This window comes from Etheostoma spectabile, chromosome 5 (genome assembly GCF_008692095.1).
Source record: "Etheostoma spectabile isolate EspeVRDwgs_2016 chromosome 5, UIUC_Espe_1.0, whole genome shotgun sequence".
NCBI lineage: Eukaryota > Metazoa > Chordata > Actinopteri > Perciformes > Percidae > Etheostoma > Etheostoma spectabile.
In genome coordinates, this window is record NC_045737.1 from 18160665 (window position 1) to 18188523 (window position 27859).

Genomic DNA, 27859 nt, shown 5'->3' on the forward strand with positions numbered 1-27859 from the left:
ACAAATCAAGCCATGAGAAAGAATAAAAATGAAAAATGTGACTTTAATTCACTTGAAAATTTATTCTGTTTCAGTGCTTCCACTTTGAAAATAAATAGATGGCATGGGATCAAAGATAAAATCAACAAGGATGAAAAGTACACTACTGTAACAAAAATGGTGTACAAATGCCAGTACAATCTTTTAGTTAACATAAATATTACAACTTGCATACATGTAAGGATCTGCCACCTCCCTGGCCCAAAAACAAATCAATATGCAGCAAATGATAAATCAAGTATTGTGTTGTTTTTGGAGACAGCAGTAGTATCAGCGGAGGCCCTTCAACTTTACATGTCGGTATTAAGTCTTAGTGTTTGGTTAAGTTTGAACAATTTTTACAAGTGCACAACAGCAGTATTATCAATTAGGTCTTAGTGTTTATGCCCATTCAAAACGTAAAAATCCCAACAAACAAAGTAAAGTGCTTGTGCAACACTTATGGTTGTTCTCGAGGCCAACAACGGTTTCTAAAAAAGCACTTTGATTTTTTTGAAAAGACAGAGAGAAGAGAGAGACGATGTGGCAGTGTTTGTTAACATCTTGGAGGAATGTTCTTTAATGTTGGTATATAACTGAACCACAGTCCCCCGTCCCGCCCACACAGAAACTCCCTTTGTGAATATATCAAATACTGTCATTCAAAGCGGTAACAGAGAGGTGCAAAAACACCCTTCACAACAAGAGTGTGTGTGCCTCTCTTGTGGTTAAAGATGGGACAGGCCAACAAAAACACTCTGGGATGGAAGGAGAGAGATACATTGCATGAAAGAAGCCAGTGTTTATGAGTGCACCTTTATACAGGACAATTCAAGAGTGCCCAGTGGAGAGAAAACACACCTAAGCTCTAAACATCAGAGAATTCCCGTTATGATGAAAACACATAACATCAGCTCAGACTCTACACCGCATTGCTTTAATCATAATAAAAATAAAAGCTGAAACAAAACCAAAAAAGCGCCTAATTTCTGCACAAAGACCAAGATCATTGACCCTCTTTTGACACCTTCGAAGAAAAGGATGTTTTTGACAAATAAAAGTATTTAAAATGACCGTTTTTTTAGTTTTTTTTTTTTCTATACACATATTTAGTGCTACACGATCGACAGTTTAAAAAGCGGTTGAAAAAAATTGACGATAGTACCACGATGCGTAAAAGGCCAACGGATGTCTGAGGGAGACGTGAGGAGCTCCCCCGTGACAAAAGAAGAAGACAGTTCAGAGCAGCAGGTTTTTTTGGAGATCCCTGGTGAGGCAAAATCGGCAATGCCAGCCTGATTCAACAGATTTGACAGTCCACGCAGGAAGAGATTGTAGTTTTTAGATGGGACAGCAAGGCAGTCCAACAGTCCTAAAGGGTTGAACAGAGGTCCCTTGTTTCAGATTTTTTTAAAACAGCAACAAAATTCCCCCAATGTCCCCTCATTTTGTCTGAATTCGTCCAAAGGACAGGTGCTTCCGGGAAAAGAAAGGACAATGGTGCTGCAGCTGAGCTCTAGACCATGACAGTGCTGAACTAATAAATACTTTGTGGAAAAGAATGGACATCCACCACATATGGGAGAGACAGAGAGAAAAAAAAATGCCACATGCTTGAGTCGTGGTTGTTTAAAAACAGAGCCGGACCAAAAGAAACCAAAACAGATTGCACTAAGATCAAAGGGAGAAGAAGCTAATTCAGCTGGCGTTTCCCTTTTTGTTGCCAGCACCAGTCCCTCAGACCACCTGTGACACACACACACACACATACCTTTTCCCATGTTTCTGCCTGGGTCCACCTACAGAAGACCAGAAGTACATGAATTTGGCCTCTCCCAAGTAGGTTTTCAAACTGAGCATGGCGAGCTTGGCTGTGGGCATCAATGCAGTCTATTCAGGAAAAAAGCAAGATGAGGATGATTCGGATGATGGAGGGTTTCAAATCCAGTTCTCTGCTATTTTCCACTTTTCTTTGGCACAGTACCCCTCTTGGCCTGCCACAAGTGGTTGTGGATGGTCAGGGCGTCCACGCTCACTGACACAGTCTTGGCAGGGATGACGGTGAACTGCTTCCGGTCTGAGCTGTACTTGTACAGCTTATCAATCATCTTCTTGCTGATGCTCTTGGGTCCTGTTCCTGTCAGCTTTTGTATCTCTTCGGTGTCGGGGAAGTACGAGTAGAGCGCCCGGAACTGGCAGCCACCGTCACGAAACAGGATCATCAGGTGGTTGGACTCGCACTTGTCCAACTCCTAGTGGGATATGAGGTTAAACACACACAGAGAGAGAGAGAGAGAGAGAGAGATAGAGAGAGAGAGAGAGAGAGAGCATTGAGCTATATTGCAGTAGTAAGTTTGTCAGTGCAAGGCTACTGGTTCAAATCCATGGAAAAGAGAAAAAAAACAATGTGAAAAGTTGAGTAGAAATAAACCTTATGAGCCTGAAAGAGATTTTTCCCTCTAATAATTATGTTTGAAAAATTTTGATTGAAATCTTGATTTTTGAAGACAAATCAATAACATGTTCACAAAAGCAGATATATTTGCAAAGAGTGACTACCTGTTCTTGTGTTGTGTATAATGTGAAGTCTTAACTGTTTTAACAGTTGTTTGCTGTCTGTTACAAGTTTTGCTGTTACAGAGGAGATACTGTACTATACAAGAGGAAAAGTGTTTCCCACCTTGGTTCCACAACAGTGGACCAGAGAAAGTATTTTATTATGTTGCCAAGATAGCGGTGTCATCAAATTTAATGTTTTATACTCAGGTTTTTAAAATCATGAGTAGAGTCATACACTGGTCACATGCATAGCAGAAGCAAATTTGTAAAACATAAGTCTCAAACTAAGTTCATTTACACAGACAGTGTCTTTATATAAACTGACAACTCAATCTGAACAGATGAACCAAACTACTGTAAATTCCATAAAGCAGATATTGGCAGAGCACTGACCTCTAGGATCTGGTTCTTCTGAGGCTCATTGACCTTTCCTGCCAGGCAGCAGTGGGAGATTGCATTGTGAATGATTGGCTTATTCGACTTGGAGCTGGGCTCCTTGAATAGTTTGGGACCTAAAAATGAGAAAACCCAGTCAGACCACATATTTATTATGTAACATATAATATAAACATAACACAAATAATGCGTCAGTCAGATGACTACAAATCCGCTGTGGCTACAATCCATTTATTGTGTTCTGAAAATAATGACAAGCAACACCATGAAATTGACTAGCCATGTTTATGGTTTCCTGGCATATCGATCTTTGCCACTGACCAATGGATGAGTGAAAAACCACAACTACTGGTCTGTTATAATACTTACCAGTATATTCAGCCATGGAAGCGATGGAAGAGGCAGTGGAGCCGTTGTCCCAGTCTCTTTCGGCAGTTCGACTGTTATTACGGGTGCCTGGAAACGACTCCACAGAGTCACAGCTGGAAGACATAATGAAAGGGAGGTACAGGTTGAACAATAAATCAAAACAGAAAATACTACAAATACTGCAAATCTTAAACATGGACAAAGCGCAGATTATTCTTAAGCACCAGCTCACAAGTACCGTAAACAAAATTTGCGAGCAATTTACCGCTGAGAGCCAGCCCCTCCTGAGTTGACGCTGTCAGCCTCGTTGGTCGCAGCTGAGGCCAGAGACAGACTGGAGCCTGATTGGGCGTTGCTCAGGTTGTCAGCTATGTGAAACAGAGAGACACTTTCAATTATTTTGTAAAAATGACAGTGCCACTTTAGGAAAAACTGCTACATACACAGTTCAGACTTTATCCAAAAGGACATAAACATTTGCATCTTTATACTAGTTGGACTTCACCTACTTCATTTTAGGTGCCTATAAAACACAATAATAATAATAATAATAATAATAATAATAAAAAATTAATGTATCCAAAATGTCAAAGTCAACATAGGTTTTGTAAATATAGTTACTCACAGTTATGGGAAGATTAAATGATAATTCTTTTAATAATATAAATTATGACAGCAATAATGAAGAACAGGGTTTCCCAGAGTACATTGTTTAGTTGAGGTAGCGTCCCACTTAGATCTTAGAACGCATCTTACAATCCAAACAACAGAAGAAATATGGCTTTTGCTGTGTGAAATACTGTCTCTTTTTTCCTCCACAAGTTTGTTTTATTTCATATAGTTGTTAATTTGTATGATGTTAGCAGGGGTAGTCATTGTTTCAGACGAGGTGGCCCAACTTATAATGATAACTATGAATAAAAACACAACTGGAAACCCTGAATTACTCAATATTTAATATTGACATTGGTGTCATAAATTAATCTCAGTCATGTGGGTATTAATGTGGTATTTAAAACCACAAAATAGAAATGACTTGGAGTCAGCCAAAGTGCAGGACAGCTCAGTTGAAAAACAACAAATGAAGCCGATGTGCCGAGGCACCTTTAGAAAAATGTACAAGGTAAATGTCAAGCTGATGATGTAGCAATCTTACGTGTGGAAGAGCCCTTTGAGAAATGATCACTGGAGGATTCCTCTCTGAACACAGACTTGGGTCTGTGTTTCTGCTTCAGTTTGGGGGTTTTTGGCTTCACAAGACCTTGTTCCTCCAACATCTCCTGCTGCTTTCTCCGCAGATACTCCTGCTTTATCAGCTCCCGCCGTGTCTTCTCCTCTTCTTTACGCAAGCGGTCCTCCTCGGCCTTCCGTCTTGTTTTGAAACAAAACATCTGCATTTTAGCATTTTAATTGGAAGAATAACATCTGAATCCTATGCTACAGTTGGTAAAGTAGGATACCTGGCTTCGTCTCGTTTCAGCTCCGATTCTGATTCTAGTTGTTGTTTACGGAGTCGAGCCTCCTCAGCTTTCTTCTGCTGCTTCAGCAAGAACGCTGCTCTCTTCTTAGCAAGCTCATCCTCCGCCTTCTGCTCATCCTACAACATGCAAACATGAAACCTGAATTTAGTGCTGACATGAACAACTAGGTTGATCATCAGAAGACCTTTAAGGGTGGCTTAAATAAGACAAAGAAATTCTAATTTATTATTCAGACCCTGGTCAACTGAAATGGGATATTTCAGATAACCACGGCACCAAAATATTTCATAGATAAATAGAAGAAACTGATGTAAGAGATATCAATGTCAAAAAAAAAAAATATCATTAGAAACACCCTTACTTTAACCGAAACATTTAACAAATAAATAGTTCCGTTTTCATGCAAAGGCATTACCTTGAAGAAGAAGCCCATGCCTGACCTCTGCTCTCCATCAACTCCTTCTGTCGTCGTGTCCTCAGCAGCCTCCTCTTCCTCCGGGGCTTTCAGCTCTGACAGATCGACCTCAATTAGGTGTGATTTGTTGCGCTGCACCTCGTCTGATGGTATATTCTCTTTCCCTGAACCGTCTGAGGAGTTGAGCTCAGACTCTCTAAGGGTGCTGGACAGGCACTCGTCAAAGGACACTTCTGGGACAGCCACTGCCTTCAGGTCCACGCGGGTTGGCAGGCGCATGTTTGCCTCGTCGTGAAGGCGGAAGTTGACACTACGAACGTGGCCTGGCCTGTCGATTGTCTCTCCTGCTGTGGGGTTTCTGAGGCTGTCAACTTGGTCGGCCCTGGGGGACCTGCCCCCAGCTAACTGCCTTAGGTGTGGTAATGTATCTGACCCACTCTGGATGGGGGTGAGGGTCCTGGAGGCCTGCCAGCTCTGCTCCTTGGATACCTTTAGCTCTGATGGTTTGGACCTGGAGCCCCGGCCCGAGCTCAGTTTGGGGGGTTTCCTGGTGGGAGCGGTGCCAGTGTTAGAGAGGTGCTCCACAAAGTGAAAACTTGCCCCCGCCTTTGAGTCACCATTTTTGCCGCTGGTAACAGAAGGAGGTGGAGTTGCACCAGAGGGGGACTGTACATTCTGTTTCATCAACATCTCCTGCTGCAGTGACAGTTGCATCATTTGTTGCTGGATACTGCCGATAGCGTCGTTCAACAGATCGATGGAGCGGCTGCACTCATTCAGGTCCAACTCTTCTTCTAAATAGAAGCTACCGCTTGTCCCTTTCTTGTCTGCTTTTAAGGCACCTGGCAGGTTAGATGCCGCCACCACTTTGTCCCCTCTGATGGCATCAACACACATATCATCTTTACTTGACGGTGCTTTCTCCCCATTGAGCTCGTCCTTAGACATGTCAGCTTTAAGTGTGTTGGGTAAAGTGTCACTCTTGCCTCCACCTTTCTTAACAATGTTCAGAAAGGCTGCCTTTCCCAGCTTCTGCCTCTGTCTTGCTGACAGCGCTTCCATCTTCTTTTTCTGGTGCTCAATGGCACGTCGTTTCTCCTCCAGCTGCATACGGAGCTGGACAATCTCAGAAGCCAGTATATTAGAACCACCGCTACCATCACCAGTACGAGTGCACCCTCCCAAGGGTGAGGAGGGGCTCTGGTCCCTTTTAAGCCTCCAGGAGGAAGACAGAGGTCCGCTGCTCTCTGACCCATCTGGAGTGGTCCTTTGGGAGCTGGAGGCACTGGAGCGTAGGTCGTGGTTGCTGCCAAAGCGCTGCTGCTGGGCTTTGCGCTCAGCAAAGGAGGTCATGCGTACACTGCCACTGGCCATGCTGCTTGCCTGGGACTGAGCACTGAGACAGGGGCTGGAGCGACCGCTGCCACCATTCATGTCTTTGTCCTCATGCTCTTTCACATTCATGTCTTCTTGGAGTTTGGCTGATTCTTCTTCTTCTTTATTGAAGGTCTTCCTGTGCCAGTTGGGGTCTTTAGTGGTAAAAGCTTCATCCAGATCCTCTTCATCCATGTCTTCAAGCTCAGCATCCAGGCCCTGGTCAGACTTTGGTTCTTCAGAATCTGAATGAAGGTAGTAACCCCCAGCTGGCTCTCTGGATGAGGGGTCAACACTGCTGGTAACAATTGGGCTGAAATCCGCCTGACCCTGTTGAGGCTCCTCTGACAAGTCTACCTGCTCACCCGGAGGAGTAAAGGTATGGTTCAAGCTGCAGGGAGCTTTCCTACGAACGGCCGATGTAGATCCATCTCCTCGGCGTAGAGAGCCCCTTCCTGAAGAGTGGGGCGCCTCACCACTCTCCTCCTCCTTGTTTAGGCATACAGACTTCTCTTTAGCTGTTTTCATCACAGAAGGCATCAGTGGTTCTAGGTAAAAGCTATCTGGGTCAGGTTTGGACTCAGTAAAAGATTTGGGTCCTACGGTGGCAGTTACTTGCGTCCCGTCAACACGTTTGGCAATGACGGGAACATCACTTCTGGCAACTGACACCAGGGTTTCTTCCTCGTCCTCAACGTTGACATTGCCCAGGAGGCTGTGGCCGTTGACTCTGCGCATTGCAGCCTGTGATGGTTGGTGGACAGATATCTGGTGTTTGGGTGTGACGTTTATGGCATTGGACGCCAAGCTGTCCTTACTTATGGAGCGAGCCAGACTCACACTGTCACCAGAAGCAATGTCTGCATCACTGTCTGTGGCTGATAGCAACATGTAGGGGCTCAATGTAGACAGTGGTCTGCAGAAGGAGAACATCGGGGAAAAAAAAAATCTCAGACATAAAGTCAGCACAAGATATAGCTTACAATGAAAATGAAAGAATTTGTTAATTTCTACATATACTTTGTTTAAATTTTATTCTTAAGGCCAATTTTTACCACTCTGACAGAGCTACAAAACTTCTTCCAGACCAAACACATGAGTACAAACTGTTTTAGATTAAAGCTCATTAAGGTTTTTAAAAACTTTAGGTACCTTTGCCTCTTGTCGGGCCATGCAACAACAGAGCCTCTGGGTTGTCCGTCCATTTGAGTCAGGGAGTTGGAGCGGTTTCTAAGACCTTACAAGAAACACACACAAGCAATGAATATGTATAACCAGGGTGGCTACAGGTATTAACAAGTTAAATTTAAGACTTTTTAAGACTTTTTAATACCAATTCTAAATGAAATTTAAGACCAAATTTACGATGGAAATACAAAGTGGAAATATACAGTAATCTTCCAAGTAACAAAAATTAACAGTATGGTAAAATAACAATAATCTGTTGAGTTTAAGAACATTGAGTTAATGTGTGTAATCTAAAAGCATAACACAAAAATGTAATTGCTGTCCTAATTTATATTATTACAATATTTTCAGAACATTTGGGTCCCTTGAACAAATAGTTATAACATCAAGTGAAATAACATCAAGTGAATATTTAAAAAAAACACTGTTCCTTTTGAACAAAACAAATAATTAAATGCCAATTTCCAGCTGCTTTTAAAATGCAAAGACTCATATATGATTTGTGCCTAACAGACACAGAGAGAGAGAGAGAGACTCAGATGGATGGGTTGCAGTTTGTGGAGGACTCATCATGGAGAGAGAGTAGACAGCAGTGTGTATGAGTATTTTGCGGTGTGGGAATGTGTGTGTGTGTGTGTATCTATCTATAGGTGTGTTTTCAGGTCTCCATGTGACCAATTTTTGTTCAAGTTTTGATGTCTACTCCTGAGCTTTTGTGAATATACTTGGAAAATAATTAATATACTATAATAAACAAAACAGTGACTTTGCACTTGAGAAAGCCTTCCCAAAAGAGTGTCCTTACCAATTTATAACAATACACGCACATACAAGTCCAGCTGTTTGCTTTTGGTTGTCTGGCTCAGTGTCTCGTCGAACATAATTACAAACGCACCGCATTTTTGGACTTCTGTGATGAGGTCTTTTTTTACATATGGCGCCAATCCAAATTTAGCCACGTATCTGGTCTTGTCTTTTCCAGAGGTAAATGACTGTACAAGCCTTTACGTAGGCTAGTCTCTGTGTTTTTTGCTTTGTACATGCGATTCCACCGCTCTGATCCCCATTAGCCCAAGTTTGAAAATCTTCCGCCACATAAGCATTTTCAGGCACCGACCTTAACCAAGGATACTCGTTGTTTTCAAGCCACTTGTCACTGAACTTGCATTCCCCGTGGTTCTAGACGGCTATCACAATTGCTGTATCACCTGCATGCTGCGAAATTACGAATCCCGCAAAATAAAACAAATCTACTGACTACGGCCACGTCACACCCGCCCACGAAGCAGCTTGATGGTTGGAGTGGTTGAGGTTAGGATAGCCGATTGGTCAGGGGATAGGACATGTACAAATGGGGTTATGTTACGGCGACAACGCAACGCAAAGCTACCGGAAAAAAATATTCAACAACAGATTGCCTGCATTTTCGCCGTGACATGACACAAACATTTTTAAGACCTACCCGATCTGAATTTAAGACAATTTAATGCTTTTTAAGGCCTTAATTTTAGGAAACGTGATTTAAGACTTTTTAAGACTTTTTAAGGACCCGCGGCCACCCTGATAACAACAGGTGCAGGTCACAATCATATGACAAGTTGAACACAAACCTTGATCTTTTGTGGGCAAGTGAAGGGTGTAAAGACTGTTGTCCTTACCTGAAACATCTTCTCCTTGCTGCTTTTGTTGCCTCTGTCGGAGAGGCAGGAGTGGGTGGGAAGGACTGAATGTTGGACCCCCTTTACTAAAAGCACAAAAAGCAGGTTACAAAATCATAAAGTAACTGTCATTCAAACACTATTGGCAGAGTAGATAAGCAGAAATTCTCGACCGGAATATCCCGCATAAAGTACACAGATATAGGATGTTTCCCCCCAGCCGAATGCATTTAGTTCAGTTAAGATAAACCTTTACTTCCAGTCTCCCACACAAACAACAACCATGCACACACAGACAGAGAGCAATAATCAGCTGAACTTTGAGCAAATTAAATTTAGTGAGGTGAGAAGAGGGTTAGGGGTAACATGACAATGAAGGTCAGACAATGCTGCATATCTACCCATCCTTGTAGGGCTACTATAACTGGTTAGGAGACAGGATCATGATGTGGTGGCATGAGAAGGAAAGTGAGAGAAGACTTACAGGGGGTCAGTGTCTTCAGGGTGCAGGAAGTACCTGTTACAGACTTCAGGACTGCTATGGTTATCGGCCACACCAGGGCTGGCCAGGAAGCTGCGCTTGGTGGCATTGGAAATAGGCACTGATGGACGGGCACTCTTGGGCTGAGCTATGGCTCGAGCTGAGGAAAAAAGGAAGAAAGAGGTGCCGATCATGTTAATAATCATAGTGACTGATGCTGGCTGTCAATGGAAAGCTCAACCATTGACATTGACTGGGAAATGTGATCCAAATAAAAAACAAACAAGACAATGAACACATAAGAAAATGCAACTTCAATTGATGTAAACAATGTTGCTTATGAAGAAAAAAAAAACCAAGGAAATATAATAGTTTCCTAATGAATGAGATACTTAATAAGTACACTAAGTTGTGATTTCAAGATACTCTAATTACAGAATGAGTTATTTGATTTACATTGAAGGACTGTTACAATTGGGCACAAACAAAAATCATTACTGGGTTCTAGGGATGGAACGTTAAACAGAAGTTACAGTTCGGTTCATACCTCTGTTCAGACATTGCGGTACAATTGAGGGATAAGCTTCTTTTTTTTTTTTTTATTGTTCATGTCGCAGGCTGTACCACCTAGTGTCATACAGTCTTACTTTACACACTTCAGGCTGTTACAGCTAGCTCCCTGAGCTGAAGTGTGTAAAGTAAGATGTAAACAGTAAACAATAAGTACCCCACATCATCTCCAGACTCCATCTGTAACTTGTAAACAAAATAAGACATTCAGCTATAAAACTGAAAATACAGCATCTCTTATTTAGGAAAGTGCAAATTACATAGAACGACAACAAAACAAAAATTCTACTCAAGCAAGACCTTCCCCCACAAGAGATAAACAAGTGAATACGCATTAAAGATAAAATGTAAATTCCAATTGCTTCAGTGATTTTTTTGGGCCCTATTTGTATCTAAAGACTTGTTAAGCACTGTTGGGAGGAAAAGATGGACAGTTTTTTTTTGTCTCGTTCCAGTGATTGGCATTTCTGGATAATGGCGTTGGATATGAGTTAGCAGGTTAACTGTATTTCCACTCGCATATCCAGCAACTGCTGAACAACGCCGACACAGTCCTCGTCTTATCCACCACTCTCTCGCCTGTACTACTGTAACTGATAGGGAAACCAAAGTTTTCCCAAACTTGCGATCTCAAAGAGGCCAGTGGGTCCTCAAACTCTTGTGGGTTGCCACCACCCACCATACTCGTCCTTAGTGCTGCTATCTTTGACTCACTCATTGGACCGTCAACCTGACAAAAAACTGCACACAGTACATAGACAGAGCTCCGTTACATATGTGGCGGCGCCATTCAGAGCTAAGGCGGAGCTACAGATTAGGCGTCTCTAAAGAACCCACATATCAGTAGTTACACATTACATTCATTAATTTGCACGTAGTTTTATTTATTTTTATACTGTGTATTATCCGTGTAAATTCATGCACCGAACCGTGACCCCTGTACCGCTCAGCTTCAATATGAATACATGTACCGTTCCACCCCTACTGGGTACTTATCATTTGTTGCACTGTAGTTATGTGAAAACCATTCAATCTAAACTGTGTCTGCACTTGATGCATTGTATATACAATGTAATAATCACAACAGGATGCTTACCATCTTTAAACTCTTGGAGATCTCTGGGCTGGACAAACTCTGGCTTGACAGTCTCAAACCACCAGAAGAGTTCAGCAATGAACACCATCACATTGTGCTACATAGACAGCAAAAGAAACATTTTACAAAAACTTGAATACAGACTCTTGATCATCATGAAGCTTAAAATAACAACAAGAATGATGATCCCCACATTATCACGTGTTTTTTATAAATCGGTTATGCCAGAGTTTTTTCATCTCAATTTTTTTGCATAAAGCATAGTGATTGTTTAGGAAGAGATCATTAAAGCAAAACTTGGAGGAGCAGCTTGTATTTAAATTGAGAATAGCTGTTCCACATTAGGTTAGTGAGCCTGTGCTTAAGTTGTTGCTAACATCTGGGCTAACCCCCTTCACTTTCTTTAAATCAGCGGGTAGCAAGCAAGACACAGGAACGTGGCTTTGGTCTTGAAGAGCTGTAGCATGTATTTACACACTGCACTGCTAAGTTCACAACTATAATGTTACTGAATACTTCATACTCTCGTTGCTTCAACTCATCCAGTTGCTCTCCACATTGTTTTTACGTTGATACGCTTAGGCGTCGTGCAAAACCACATAGGTGATGTGCCTAAACCACCTATTGGCATGAAAAACCTAAGCAGGTAGTAGTGCTGCCCGATATAATAACTGGCTTATTCTACTACAAGGTTAAATGTACATTTGTATTGCAAATGTTTATGAAAACAAGGCATGTCACTTTTTGTACCTTGAGCACCAGCGGCGAGTAGAGCATGTCTTCCGTTGTCAGATAGAAACTTTTATTCAGATACTCATTGGAAAACTCTTTGAGTAGCCGGATGTTGTACAGGCTATCAGCGATCGAGGGGACTTCCTTCAGGCAAATATCTGATCAGACAGGCAGAGAGCAGGTCAGGACACTACTCAATGACTTGATGGTTATAAATGTCACACTGACTGCACTGGGACAGTAGGCCATGTGCAATTGCCAAAAATAGTACCACACATGGATATTAAATTCAATATGTTAGCAAAATAAACTGATGCCCTCTATGGAAAAATTCTTTGAGGGCAACTGATAATTAGTGGGATGTAGCTATTGAACGTGGGCCTGAGAGTGTGTGAAAGTGGGTGCTTGTGTGCATGCAAGCACAGCATACCCTCCAGCTTCATGAGGTCTGGGCAGTAGTAGTTTACCACAGTGAGCATTGCAGCTCCATCACAAACATCCCTCATCAGGTCTTCCAGCAGAGGGAAGAAGGGCAGCTGTCGGCCTGAAGCATGCTCCCGACGATACCGTACCTAACCACCAGGGGGATAAGGGTTTAATAAGAAGAAAAGCAACAACAACACACCACCATGGTTCTACCAACGAATGATGAGACATAAAACATCCTAAATTCAAGAACTAGTGTCACAAGTACAAACCTCTTTTGTTGTTAGATTCATGTCTACTATTCAAGGCATAGATTGATCAAGCATGTTTCGGCTTCAGTTAATACTTAAGTCTTTCCATTTGAGCATCAGATCAAGGTTCTCCCCTGGAGTTTCAAAGTAAAAAATATTTTTAATATTAAGTTATTTGTTTTTATATAAGCTATTACTCCTCAACTGATCAACAGCAGGTTTAGGGTAATTTCCAAAAGAAAATGACAAAATCTTGCTGCCCATGATCAGCCAGTAGTTTAGGAAGAACCCTGAAGCCCTGGTTAATTGTGAGAAGATGGAGGTTGAACTGTAAGAGTAGTGATATGAACAACACAGAGTGGGAAGGCAGATGGCGGTGGAGGCCAGTCTAACTAGGCAAAGTGACCCATCTGACTGGGAGGCAAACTGGGATAATCACTGGCCCACTTGTGGAAAATGAGTGTGTAGTAAGTACAGGAACTCACTCCCCCCAGATGCATTAGTTTTGGATACATCCTCTATACAGCTGGTAAGGATAGCCATTTAATAGTATTTATTTGAGTTTACACAATTCATTCACAGACCATGATTTTGAGTATCAGAAATAGACCACACAGACACACACATTATATGTGATATCCAAACTTACTTAGAAATGCAGATCAAATTAAGCAAATATCTTGCACTCATATGATATATCTATATAAAGATATTTGCGTCACATGATGCAAAAGTGGGAATGACTAATAGAGAAGATATTAGCTTATCGCAGATCTGTATCTGTAATTGTGTAATGCCAATGATAAGTAATAAACAAAACTGCAGGGCAGAAATACCAAACTAGGTTTCAGGTCATTTCAAAACAGTGTCACCACTACATAGTTTGTCCAGCGGAAACACCGACAAGTTCATTTGCTTAGTATGTATCTTGGCCACAATTATAAAAAAAAAAAAAAAAAAAAAAAAAAAAAAAAAAAAAGACATATGTAAGGAATCTCTATCAAGATAGTTTATGTGTGTCTACGTAAAATAAAATAAAAATATCAGCGATATAACATTGATTTTTTTTTTAAATTCTAAAATATCAATACCAGTATCTGATTTAAAAAGAGAAAACTTTAAACCCTTCAACACTAACTGATCAAACATGCCAAACCACATGTCTGGTGAAACTATGGGATGACTATGCATGATTTAAAAAACAAAAATTTGAATCCAAAAAAATAAGATCAATCACAACAGCACAACAGATATTTATCTAACTAACTAATACATGTACAGCATTTCCTTAACATTTACTCTGATGCATCTAGAGTGTATTGGGACGATATTTCACAAAAATAGCAAATGCACTGAGACAGCTTTTGTCACAATCCACAGGTGAAACAACCAACTAAACTTAAGGAGCTCTACTACAAAAAAAAGCTCTACTGTACATAAAAAGGGACTTCTCCTGACTAAGAGGGAACACTGTACCGCTTCAGAGAGCTCCTCTGGCTCCAGCATGCAGTGGGCCAGCTCGTGCATGACATCAGGCTGACACACACACAAGAAAGCAGATATACTGTCAGAGGAGACCGTGTGCACAGAGGAAACAGTGTGTAAGAGCAGAAGAGAGAGACCAAAGGGGGAATGACAAAGCAGATCAGTGAGAGGAGGCGGCCAGGGATGGGACTGCAAAGCAAAGGAGTGGTATACGAATGGATTTCCTTTTAGTCTCACTGGGCAAGCACATACCACGCACGCACGCACGCACGCACGCACGCACGCACGCACGCACGCACGCACGCACAGTGGATCCACTTGGCCTACTTGAGCTTGAAATGAGATAGCACATATTACGTAGCTAGCTAATAGAATATATTTTGAACAATTCACCAAAGGTCAGAATAACCTTACACCTATGTGACATATTTGCCACAAGGGGGGGGGGGCAAGAAGCTTTCTCTCCCTTGCAGACACACTGGCTACAAGCAGCACAGAATGAGCTTGAATGAGCCATGGTAATGTGTGCAAGCACATCAACACAGAACGTTTCGTGCAAGGGGGAGAGAGGAAGAAAATGGGATTATGGGGGATGGGGGGGGACTGGCATCCAACTTACAGGGACTAGCTTCCAATACCATTTGGAGGGAGACTATCCAGTTTGCAGGGATAAGAGAGGGGAGGGAGGACAGGTGAGGAACAGGAGCAGAAAGATTAGCAGATCAAAAGGTCAGACAAAATGATCTGATCTGCTGCTGGTTTCAACAGAAAAAGAGAGCAGGGTCATAACAACTCCAAAATGTCCTTAAGCGGAAACACGTTTTTTGCTTAATAAAAAAAGCTGTTGAGGCAATAACACCTAGATAGACACTAATGAGAAAGAGGAGGTCATGTGTTGGCCTTTCTTAGCTCTGGCATTTTAGGTTTTTCTTCCTCAGAGATTTCTCTCCTGTAAAAGAAGCAACTTGAAAACACTGAGTGGCTTTACCTTTTGATGGCTGGGGGACTCCAACGGGTGGTGTTTGACTTTGTGCTCCCTTTCTGTAATCTCCCTCATCTTCATGTTAACCTGCAAAAGAAATAAGGACATATTCAGTACGTTTTCATTACTCAAAGAATTCAGGTCATGCAGATAATTGCAAAAAAGGGCTTAAATGCTCTGTAGTAACCTGGCTAATGCAAATCTGGATATCCATGCAACAGGTCCGTGATCACATTTATTTTATTAGCCACCTTGTTTTCTTTTCTTCTTTTTTGGTATGCATTTGTATCAGAGCAGACAGACAGCTATTTCTGCCCTGGCAAACGTGTCTGAATTTTACAAATAGCAGTGAATTAAGCCATGGAAACAGAGTTATTTCTGGAGGCTAGTTTGTGCTAGTCCAAGAAAACAAAAAGTTTGAAACTTTAACCTCTAGCTCTAAACAATTGTGATGGACACTTATCAATGCTTTCTGATATTTTATAGGCTTGAAATGTAATAGATTAATCAAAATGACAAAATGTCACTTGAACTAAAAACACCATAAAAACTGTCCATTACAAATGGACATATTCCTTCTCCCGGACAGTGATGGTGTGGGACATCATGATGATTAATGTGCATACTCCATCATGGCTTTAGCTGCCTCAGGCCTTCAACCCACTGAAAGATGAGTGCAACATGAGCCTGAGCCTCTTGTGTGTGCACAAGATCCACACATCTGTTGACCCGTCTCTGAGCACCAGTGACGTACAGGCCTCAAGAAAACAAGTAGACCACTGTCGCTTATAATGTAAGCGTGAAACAAATTATTCAACCTAAATCGTGCAGAGTGACAGCCTAGGGTCCTAATCTGCTAGATATCTAGGGAATAAAAAGGCTGGACTTTGCAAGATGTATTGAACACTTTTGCTGTGAAACATTTTTTAAATATGTCCCACTGTGTTTCTTTTATTGTATCTTCACTGCTTGTATGTGCTGCGTGAGAGTCTGTGTGTTCCAACCTTGTTGATCCAGAAGACCATAGCGTCCTCCAGATCAAAGGGCAGCTCCTTGGAGGCACTGAAGGTAGAGAAGCGTTTGACAGAAGCCACCACTTTCTCAATGCTGATCATCTCCACTGTGTAAGCCATCATCAGGGCATCGATCATGGGCATGTGAGCACTCTGGGTAACAAAGACATAGATGGGAGGACAATTTAATTTCATAAGATGTTTCCCTAGTTTCCCCTGCAATTAAGACAGAAGGAAAGAAATAAAGCTGAAATTGCAATCTGATGTAGATTTTACCCAAACAACAAAACGCTATGGAGCTTGCTGGCGTAGAATATGATCTAATGTACAGGTTTACTTTGTAAATCCAGCAAATAAAGACTTTGAATACGTTTATATTCAAAGTCCTCATTTTCCACTGAAGCTTCATTGCTCAAAAACATTTATTTAGGATAGTCCTAATACCCTCCTACTAAAGCAATTACCACCAACTGAAGACATCACACATTATGTTTTGCCCAGCTCTCTCTGGAGCCACAAAAGCGTCAGACAACTTTTTTCACATGTTCAGTAGTACTCCCCAAGTCTTTAATGTAAAATCAGTTGCCCTAGTGTTCATTATGAACATCCTTCAGACATGTTATGTCAGCACTTCATAAGATTTGTTTGTTTCAAGCATATCCCGGTCAATTATTTTGCCGGTAATTAACCATTATTTGAAGGTCAGTGACCAGTGGCTTCCGGGATGTAACATCCACTATTGGGTGTGGATAAATGGATAAGATCAATGGATAATGATGCGGTCTAATTCAGAACTCTAGTGGGATTATCCTGCATATCCACGGTCAATCAAAAGGTGTCACCTCTTATTCAGCACAATGGGTGCTCGCCATAAATCTGTTCTTTATATCCTAATGAAATCAAGAGGCCCAGCTGGGGCATCCCTACTCAAAGTGGCCCGACACCTGGTGCCGACAAGAAAAAACATTGGTTGTTGATAGCCAGGGTTAGATTAACATACTAATTACATTAAAATACTAATAAATCTTTGTCCCCAGCTAGCGAAAACCAAATTTTGGTAGTCAGCCTTTTTCAAAATTTCATTCTCTGGAAAAGTCTATTCTACCCCTTTTCCACTAGCCAAAAACAACCCACTAACATCTGGCTTTTGTCTGCAGTGGGAAAGGTTATAATCGGCATTCACTTCCCAGACAAATGACTCTGCAGTAGGCACGCTTATGTATTGGCCATAGCTCCGATCGGCAGTAATGACAAAACAGGAAACCCAGGTAAACGTGGCAACAATATCACATTAATATACAGCAGAGTTTGCAGTTTTGTGGGCTGTACCAAAAAGCTGATCACAAGACGCCTGCCGATCCAATATCATCTCAATACTTATGCCACGATACAATATTACGATTTTAAACATATTGCAATTTATAACCTTTTTCCCAACTTCTAATTTCTCAATTTCAAATGATGTCCCCAAAAGGAAACTTTGTCAACATCTGTTTATCTAAAAAGATACATTTCTCTGTTTGTTCATCTCACTTCAGTTTTATTGCTGCAAAATGGGATTGTCAAGCAGACAAACTGACCAACATATATAATAAAAGATCAATACTTGGCTCCTGTGTATCGATATAGTATTGCCACTGAAAATATCGCGATCCTATGCTGTATCTATTTCCCCCCCCCCTGCCGCAAGTGATAGAAGTGCACAGAGATTAACACAGCGAATAAGAGTTATTCAGAGCTTTCACCACAGTAAAATGGACACTGACAATAACAGTAAAATATACTTCCAGTCAAACCTGGACTGTAAGACAAGGTAAAGTAAATACATGAAGAAAGGATAAATACTACTAGCTTAAGGCTACTAAAGTTCTGCTGGCTCACTGGATACACTCACAAAAGCTGCAGTTTTGCTGAGTTGTTAATAAATGCTTGTTCCTTAAGACTGGCAGATCGCTGTTCATAACTGCTGTTGCTCTGCAGTCATTTAAAGGATAATTCAGGTTAAGCAAAACTGATCTTCTACTTTCTTCTAAGGTATATGCATCATGTGTCAGGTTCTAGTTTTCATACATACGTATGGGTAAATAGGTACACATTTCAGGCAATTATGCAGTTTAATAAGAAGAGGAGAGTACACATATTGTATGTGCGACTTGATAATGCAGAAATAGATAAATTTGAAATATTATGAATAATTTGAAACTTGTTATTAAAACAAAAAGGTGCACCACATTTATCACTCAAGACTTATCAATAAGTAGTGTTCAATAAAATAAACAAAAGGGCTAATATAACAGCATATGTGCCGTTTAATCTATTGTTCTCCTCCACCAATCACTCTGCCATGTATCAGTCAGACTGAGCCCCATAGAGAGGGCTGCTGTTGCCCTGAGGTGTCTGTCTGTATGACAGACAGTGTGCATGCAGACGCACACGCCCACACACAATCACACAAAAGGTTTAAGTGGTCCCAAGAGAATGGCTAGTTTCTTAAGGTTTTACGAGCCCCAGATGTTGCCCCAAAAAGAGTTGGACAAGGTGCAGAGGAACTGTCTGCAGTATAGAATCCATTTGATTCCTAGACACACAGTAGTGTACAAAAATGTGGGTTACCTTGGAAACGCCTTGTCAAGTCAGCAAAGTCAGGGGGGTTCCAAAGTCTATTGGAGATAAGCTGTGTACTGCTCAGGATTTTCTATCTCCTTTACTGGGCTTTGTGTCTGGCTGCTTACACACAGGCCTGCGTGGATTATTTTGTCAGGCCGCTAGCAGGAAAAGCCGACGCACGTCCCTGACTAGCTACTGATGGCAAGGAGGAGGCCTGCTTAACACTATTTCTGGTTTCCATGGTAACAAAAGGGTATAAAGCTGTCTGAAAGCAAGTGAGGCGGTTGACGTTCAAGTGCTCTTGGAGAAATTGTGAGACATTGGATCTCGTTGCCACACAGAGGGGGGGCGGGCTGCTCCGAACTTTATCACTACACTGTGACATGTAGCTTTTGACTCAAGTGAAGACCTACAGAATGTGGTTTACCCACCGAGGACATTTCACCTGTTTGAGGCTGATCTGTGAAAATATTACACCTACCCGTATGTTGACTACAAAAAAGGTCAGCAGAGCCAATCCCTCTGTCAGGAAAGCAAGGCTGGATGAAAGGCATTTAAACTGGGCATTCAAGGACAAACGGGAAGAGTTTTAAGCGCCAGCATTTAGCAAATGCTCTTAACAGATTGAAAAAATGTTGGTGAGAAAATGTCACTAACAAAAATATCCCTTCTTAGAAGTATGAGCGCAAGAGTAACCCTACTAACACTGATGATTAAACTGCCTGTTCTGAGGGGGGCAAGGAACGGGGCTCAATAGTTAGATTAGGTTTTTAACTACTTCTTTTTTTTTTTTTTTTTTTATGAACAAAATAGAAGGTTGGAACTGTAATAAAATATCAGTTAGTTCCATATGTAAAAACTGCAGTGGAGAAGATGCTTATTGACATGAAGGTTAAAGAAATTTCCAAATTTCTTTTTATGTTTTTCACATTGCAAGATTTTTTATATCTAAGAAATTATTAAACTATTAACTGCTATTACAATCAAAAATAAGTCTAGCCCAAAACAAAATCCTGAGAAAGACTAAAAACAACATTGCCATGATAGCACAACAACATATATCACCAACTCTTCCATGACAGTCCTCACACAACTAGGAACAGTCAATTCAACCTGTTAATTTGAGGGTGCAGACAAAACCTCTGGACACAGTTTCACTATGTCAAGCGGCAAAACATGTCTGAAAGTCACTTTTATGCAACGTATGATGTGAAAAGATTGCAATGAACTAAAATGCCATGCATATCCAGGTTTTAAAATTAATCTACACAGTAGACAAAAGCTTCCCAGTGTCTTAAACAACCTGTGGCTGAGATTGATTGCACTGCTGGATAAGGATAACAGCAGTAGCCTATCCCACTGATTTCACTGTGGTAAGATACTAGATCAGATCAGGAAGATCTGTGAATGTTACAGGGAATGTGCAAGTTGTTATTTCCTTCTTCACTGACTGGCAACTTGTGCTACAAGTTACATTTGGTAAAAGCAACATCAACACCATGGCCTGCCTGGTGCTGCATGTTTCTGTAAACAATAGGAGTATAAAAATATCAGTAATGTTGACGTTTAATTCCAGCGAGAGCAGCAGCTACCAACATGTCTATCCACTCACCATTTTGATGGGCACACAGGCAAGGTCTTCATCTGTGACAGGTGTATCGTCACTTTCCACAACATAAATGCCCTTTCTGGACAGAGACTGGATGACGGACATGTGGGACTGAAGAGACGCTGCCTGCTCCGTCTTAAGGATGAGGGCGCAAACACGGCAGTAAAGCTCGCAGGACAGCAGCAGGCGGATGACAGGCGGCTTGATGTGTTCCTGCTCGTACTGGTCTGTGTAGAATGGGTCCCTTAGATCTTCTGGAATATGATCTGCAATGGAGAGAAGGGTTTGGTGAACAATGTGGCATTGGCATGTGCCATTTAGCTTTCAAAATTATAAAAACAGATTGAAGACAGCCATATGGGTTTAGCTGACAAGATAATATAGTGAGATACTGTACAGCGACACCAGAATACATTGGTGCTTGGCGAGCACCTTAAACATCTCCTTCAGCCTCAGCCTACACCCATCAAACCTCTACAGTATCAACAGGCTACAGGAATGCAACAACTTTTAATGTAATATTTGTTCTATCCCGACTTCAGTTTACTTGGAGCAAACATGGCCATTTCCAAGTGTAAGTCACAGCTTATTGCCTCAGGAGCACATTGTGAAACAGATCCTTGCTAAGCCAAGTCCTGATATCAGGCCTCTCAGGTGACACAGCGGGCTTTACCAGCACTAACTAAACATACTGCATCCACAAAAACAAAACAATGACCTATACAAGAGATTCTGTTTCTTTGGATGTGAAGTCACTCTCAATGCCAGGACTCACAGCCATATAAGGGCAAGACTTCAGGCATGCACAAACCAAATTTATACTGCAATATAAGCCACACAATGAGGCTCAAAATAGGTCTACATTCAACCATGAAACCTGTCCAAAATCCTGCAATACACAAAACGGTGTGGTGATACAAAGAACCCTATTCTGTTAAATGTGTTTTGAAATGTGCCTGAGCTCCAGTAACACAGCATAGGCAGTAAATATGTGTACTGTATGTTATGCGTTCTTCGTGTCTACTCTCACTGATGGGAAAAAGGAAGCCACTCAGCAGCAATCTCCTGCTCACAAGGCTTACACAAGAAGGCAGGCAGGCAGTCAGCTTCTTCCAGCTGGCTTTGTAGATGATAATACATGAAACACAAATATTGTAGTGCACAAGTAAGAAGGCAACAAACTAGATTTTGAGAAATATATTAAATTTGTTGGCAAAGAATAATAGCAAAGACCGCAATGTCAGTTGAGGTGCCCAGTTCTGTACAATTGATATTCTGCTTTTCAGTGGAGCTGGGCAATGTATCGATATTACATCAATATTGTGATATGAGACTAGATATCTTCTTAGATTTTGGAAATCTTAATATAGCATAAGTGTCTTTTCCTGGTTTTAAAGGCTGCATTACATTAAAGTGATTATTACTTTTCTGAACTTACCAGGCTGTTATAACTGTTCTATTATTTTCCTTTACCCACTTAGTCATTATATCCAGATTACTGATGATTATTTATCAAAAAATCTCATTGTGTAAATATTTTGTGAAAGCACCAATAGTCAACACTACAATATCATTGCGGTACAAAAGAGGTATTTGGTCAAAAATATTGTGAAATTTGATTTTCCCCATATCACCCAGCTCTACTTTCCAGTCACAATTCCTAATAATGCCCATCCTGCAGACTGTATTTCACAGGCATTACAACAACACAGGCTTCACCAATATGCTGTCTGCCACCATACACATGGTAAATATAAGGAGGTCATTGTACAACAGAATGAATCTATTATGTACAACACCCAGCAGTGTGGGTCATTCCTGGAGAGCTGTGTTTGAGTATATAACACATTAGAACAGTGGGAATGATTGTTTATGAAAACAAAAGGGGTCTGGCTTGGGCGAGACTTCACGTTTGACTTCCTTCTACAGACAGTGATGTTGTGTGGCAGCTGCCCCCCACCCTCCTGCCACCAGAAGCCAGGCTAAAAGAATTACTAACTGGGATGGGGTGGAGCATGAGGATCATATCTGGCAGAAAGACCCAGGATGTGCTACAGCACAGTCAGCCAACCATGATCAGCACCACAACATGATCGGCAAAAGCAGGGGAGCACAAGCTAAGGACCAGCAATGTGCCGGAAACCATAGCAGGTGCCCACTCTCACTGGCGTTGTGTCTGGCTGTCTGTCGCTCAGGCTGGGAGCAGCTGTGGCACACGCAGATGAGAGTAAGAGAGGAGAGCATGTATACAAACACAGACATGCATGATCAAAGACTTAACAGTGAACACACGCTGATGAAAACATACCAATTGCACCTGAATCCCTGACTGACCACCCACCCACGCCCACCCACCCCCACACACGAGATGGCTGTACTTATTTAAATGGAACTACTTCACTTCAACGGTTTACATGGCACTGGTCGAGTCTGTCTGTCATTACATGAGTTGAGCAAACAACGGTGCATTAGCATTAGCAACGTCTGTAGCAGACACCATATGGACCATAGGGTGGAATAAATATATCATATATAAATAATATAAATAAATGGGTCCAGTATATTCAGTTTTCATGGGAGGAAGATTGCTTCTGCACTGCCCACCAAAACCTTCCTGTGGGCTGCTAAAGCTTTGGGGCCAATGTATGCTTTCTATTGTAATTTAAATGAGTCTCCACCCGAGTTCATTTGTACAGAAATGTTGTTAGGCTCCATATTTAAGCCGATATAATTAGCCATGGCCTATGACGACAGGCAGTGAACTGAGTAAGCAAATGCCTACAAGCTTCGGTATGAACTCTGAGAAAATAAGAACCTAAGTAATGAACCAGAGAGCAAATAGAGTTTAGAGAAAAATGCTGGGCTAAAAAAAAATTCTTACTGTTAGTTGTCTAATATGAATGCTTCAGCCGCAATGGGAATTTTGGGCAATGACAACAATATATAAGAGACTGCAGAATACAAAGGAAAGCTTGTATGAGCCTCTGAAATAATGAGATGATTTGAGCAGACCAGAGACTACACGGATGCAACAAACATGCAAAGCAGTGAATGACCCTTGTGCATCAGATAGCTGAGGCTTACAATAAGGAGACCTCGTGCTGCAAACCAAAAGGTAAATAGCAGCCCTGCAGTATAACAATGGCAGCTTGCTGTGATGTTAATCCTTCAACTTTTTCAGACGCATAACTAAACACCTGCAATACAGTCAGGATTTTCCCCATTTCCATGTCTGAGTTTAGGAGTAAAAAATTTATTATTTAAGAAAAGGCTTAAAATTGGCAACAATCGCACAAATTCCCCCCCCCCATGGTTTTTTTATTTATTTATATATATATATATATATATATATATATATATATACACACACACACAAAGAAACAATGGGCTACACAGCCTATCTTGCTGCATGAACAGATAACTTCACTTGTTTTGAGTAACCTCACGATTTCACTAAGGATTTCATATTCTTCCTCAATGAGAGCTAAACTAGTTGTGTTTGCAGTATATTTTAGCGATACAATCAATTGGCAGTATCAGGCAACTTGGTTAACCAGAGAAGTGTTTGTAACATTTGGGCTATCCGTTTATATCAATCAGGGTAGACCTAATATGAGAAACACCTCTCAATTTTCAATTCAATTTTATTTATAGTATCAATTCATAACAAGAGTTATCTCAAGACACTTTACAGATAGACCACACTCCAGAATTTACAAGGACCCAACAGTTCTAGTAGTTTCCTCCAGAGCAAGCAACAGTGCGACAATGCAATACAACTAACAGAACCACAAAATACTGCCATCGAAATTAATATAATACTAAATCAAATCTCTCTGAAGCATTTTAATACAAAACTAACATATTAACCTTCATGAAGGTAGGATTTATTGCAAATGGGCTATATTAGTCATTATATAATTTATTTATTACAATATAACAATTTTTCAAAGGAATATTATACTAAGACTCTTCCAACTTTGGAAGATATCCACTTAAATGTGACTAATTCAGACTGATGAATACTACTCATACTAGCTTCAGATAAACTTCCTTATCCAATAGAGTGAGGACTGGGGATTTGACCTCCATCAATTACATAGAAAACAGAATATATTTAATGGCCATTCAACACAGAAAGAACAATTACAGCAAGCAAAACCTGTTTCAATGTTCGTTTTGTCACCTGACTTGTTTCTAGACAGACTTGAAATGTTCTTGTAATCTATAGTAAATTTATCTAGGCTACACATAAAAACAAAACTCAAGAAAATCTGATAAATAGCTCTATTCATCATGCACTTGACCAGCTGAAACAAAGTGGACTTAGGATATTGACTACATAACAGAAGATAAGCAGTGATAGCGTTTTTTTTTAAGGTTGCTAGATCTGTAGCCACAAGGAAATGACTCTTTGAGGGTTGTCCTAACATCCATACAACTCATCTCAGACATTACATTTGTTCAACGCTTAACTGTTGCAAGTACAGACAAGACAGAAAAATCTGGCGAAAAGGTTACCAGTTACCAAGGCTGACAGCAAATTAACAGGGAGCTTAGGTGACTAGCAGTACAGAGCAGTATTTCCCATGTTCTAGAGTCCAGTCTAACAAATGCAGTCTAATCTTCAGTGCCTGTCACTCAACCTGATTTGCGATCAATCTCACTGACCAACCGTCATGAATAAAACGAGTCAGTGAGGAGTCAGCGAGGGAAGCTTCAGTTGCTAAGTGTCATGTAGGAATTAGTGTTGGCCCAAGAGCACACATACATAAATATTCTCCTTTCCCATCTGTTTCACCACTGAAGCTCCACACAATTTGCTGTTGGCAGTATGTGGATACAAGTAAACACATTGTTTCAACAATAACATCTTCATTAACTATGAGAATATGAGCGAAATATGCTGCATATAGTGTTATCTTAGGTTCTACTACTCTCCCTGTGATCAGAAATGGGCTACCTGTTAAATCTGTAATGGAAGATTAGATATTATTTAGTAAGTAAGTCATGTAGCGGACTGTAAAGTACCTTAACATTTGTGTAGCGTGAATGTAAATGTAATTACTTACCAATGCCATAGGCTTTGGCAAACAGCCACCGCAGGTTGGCAGCTATTTTTGCTCTGGCGGAATCGTACATCTCCAGTGGTACAACGTCTATTGTGCCTTCTGCAACCCCAGCCAGATCCACTTTTCTCCTCGTACTGTCCCCGCCAGCACACAACTCAACATCCATCCTTAAAAATTAAAAAAACAGTCACAAATACACTAAATATACTGCTGAGTAGGGGACACAGTTAAATAAAAAAGGACATATCCATCTACAGTATGGCCTACTTGTTGCAAACTATATGAGTTAGATTCTCTATTCAAATAATTTTTCAATATGTAGTTAAATAAACTCCTCTTCTTGTGTTTGTTAATTATTAAGGAAAATACTGTTTATGTGCTTCTGTTAATTCTCCCTTTAGTAGTCAATTAGGCTTACATCTGGTGGTTGAGACAGAAGCACCAAAGTACTACCCTTGCAAGCTCATTATGTCGAATGACTGGATACCAGAGGAGAAAGTGTCTTTGCAGTACTTTGTTCTTCACGTTTACTGTACTTGTCCCGAACTGCAGAGCAAAATGTATCTGATGCTGGTCAGTAACTTGTTCTACTTCTTATAAATATCACATTTGCTTAAACCAAAATCAAACCAAAATCACTTGCAGAAATCACATTTGACCACAAAGAGCCTAAGGTACTTCTCTGACAGTTGATAAAGCTAACTAGTTACTCACACTGATAAGACAACCTCAAACCCTGCAACAAAACCAAACTCACAACTAAAGAAAATTGCTCTCAAATACTTACTTCAAATCTTTAAGTTTTAATCAATTTGGATTATATTTCTGTTGTTTTAGTCAGTTCTCTTTTAAAGCAGCTTTGTTTGGAAGTGTGCTCGGCAAATTAAAACAAAACATATGTTTACTATTACAGACAATCTGCATTAGCTCTAAGTCCGGCGGATTTCTAATCAGTGCCTGAATGAAACTCAGAGCACTTTCGATTTCCCCTTCAGGCTGATGTCTTTACATTTCAATCGCACTATTACGCAGGACAAAACTTATTTCTAATTACTAAAACCTTAACAACTACATTAATTATAATAAGATAGCGATTGAAGGGAAGGGAAAAGGCATGCATACACCTGTTTAATGTTACACATTATCATACTAAAGTCCTTTATTTCGCCAGAAAACTAAAGTTAACCACAGTAAAAATAATATTACCTGTAACGTTAGCATTAACTCAACGTTACCTTATCACCTCGCCATTATGTTACCATTAACGGCCCAATGCTGGCTTGATGACCAAGACAGTTATTTGCTAATTAACTAGATTAGCTATACTTATAACATTAGTATCCTAGCTAATTAACGAGCAAACAACCGTCAGGTGACAAGGTACAAATCAGCCAAACACTAGGTTAGCTAAACGGGCATACAAGCTAATGTAAAGCAACTAGCTAACTAACGTTACCCCGCTAACCGTTAGCTTGCTAGTGTGAGTAACTGTTAGCGTTAGCTACGTTAAAGGAGCAGCACTGCATTCATCGGCCCCATGAATGACGTTACCTAGCTTGCAAGACATTACCTTGAAAGGTGTGGTGTATCTCCAAGTCACCCTTCAGTTTTGTCGGGGTAAATAATTATCCAAGGACCTGCCTCGCTTTACATTGGCCTGCCGTGTAGAAAATACACCAGCAGCAACAGCGCATCTTAGCCAGCTAATAGTTGCTAACGTTAGCAGGGAGGCGATTCTGGATGGTCTCCTCCCAACAACAAGACCCGATTCGCGGCCTGTCTGACAACCGCTCCACGGCAGGCTTTTAGCAGAAAATGGAGGGCTCACCAATGTAGAAACACGACATACATAGGCTGTTCCGTTTAAAAATATATCTTTGTACGAGACGCCTCATGTTGGTTATCAGATAAACACATATTTAAATGACTCGGACTATTCAGCAAGAACCAGCGGTGTGTTCGCGCTCTGCCCATAGAAATGTAATTTTCGTCCCAGACTTCATAAATGCAACGATTGCGCATGCGTGATTACCTTCCAGCTTGTTTAATAGAAGAAACTCACTCTATCAAACATATT

General features: G+C 40.9%; 1 protein-coding gene across 3 annotated transcripts; it reads right to left on the minus strand.

The window, feature by feature from the left end:
- Window positions 1–526: 526 nt before the first annotated feature.
- camsap1b (calmodulin regulated spectrin-associated protein 1b) lies at window positions 527–27783 on the minus strand. 3 transcript variants are annotated; one of them, XM_032515457.1, is made up of 19 exons: window positions 27353–27783; window positions 25783–25948; window positions 20714–20976; window positions 16486–16647; window positions 15488–15568; window positions 15119–15151; window positions 12768–12909; window positions 12356–12495; window positions 11606–11702; window positions 9976–10099; window positions 9459–9544; window positions 7765–7849; window positions 5239–7528; window positions 4803–4939; window positions 4499–4713; window positions 3608–3710; window positions 3343–3455; window positions 2971–3089; window positions 527–2270 (listed from the first exon to the last, which is right to left on the minus strand). In XM_032515457.1, exons 2-19 carry the CDS (start codon window positions 25946–25948, stop codon window positions 1974–1976), a joined length of 4653 nt encoding a protein of 1550 aa, XP_032371348.1. In that variant the 5' UTR covers window positions 27353–27783; the 3' UTR covers window positions 527–1973. The 3 variants fall into 3 exon arrangements, with proteins under 3 accessions (XP_032371348.1, XP_032371345.1, XP_032371346.1); XM_032515454.1 differs by having other exon boundaries at window positions 9943–10099; XM_032515455.1 differs by lacking the exon at window positions 15119–15151 and having other exon boundaries at window positions 9943–10099.
- Between the last annotated feature and the right edge of the window lie 76 nt (window positions 27784–27859).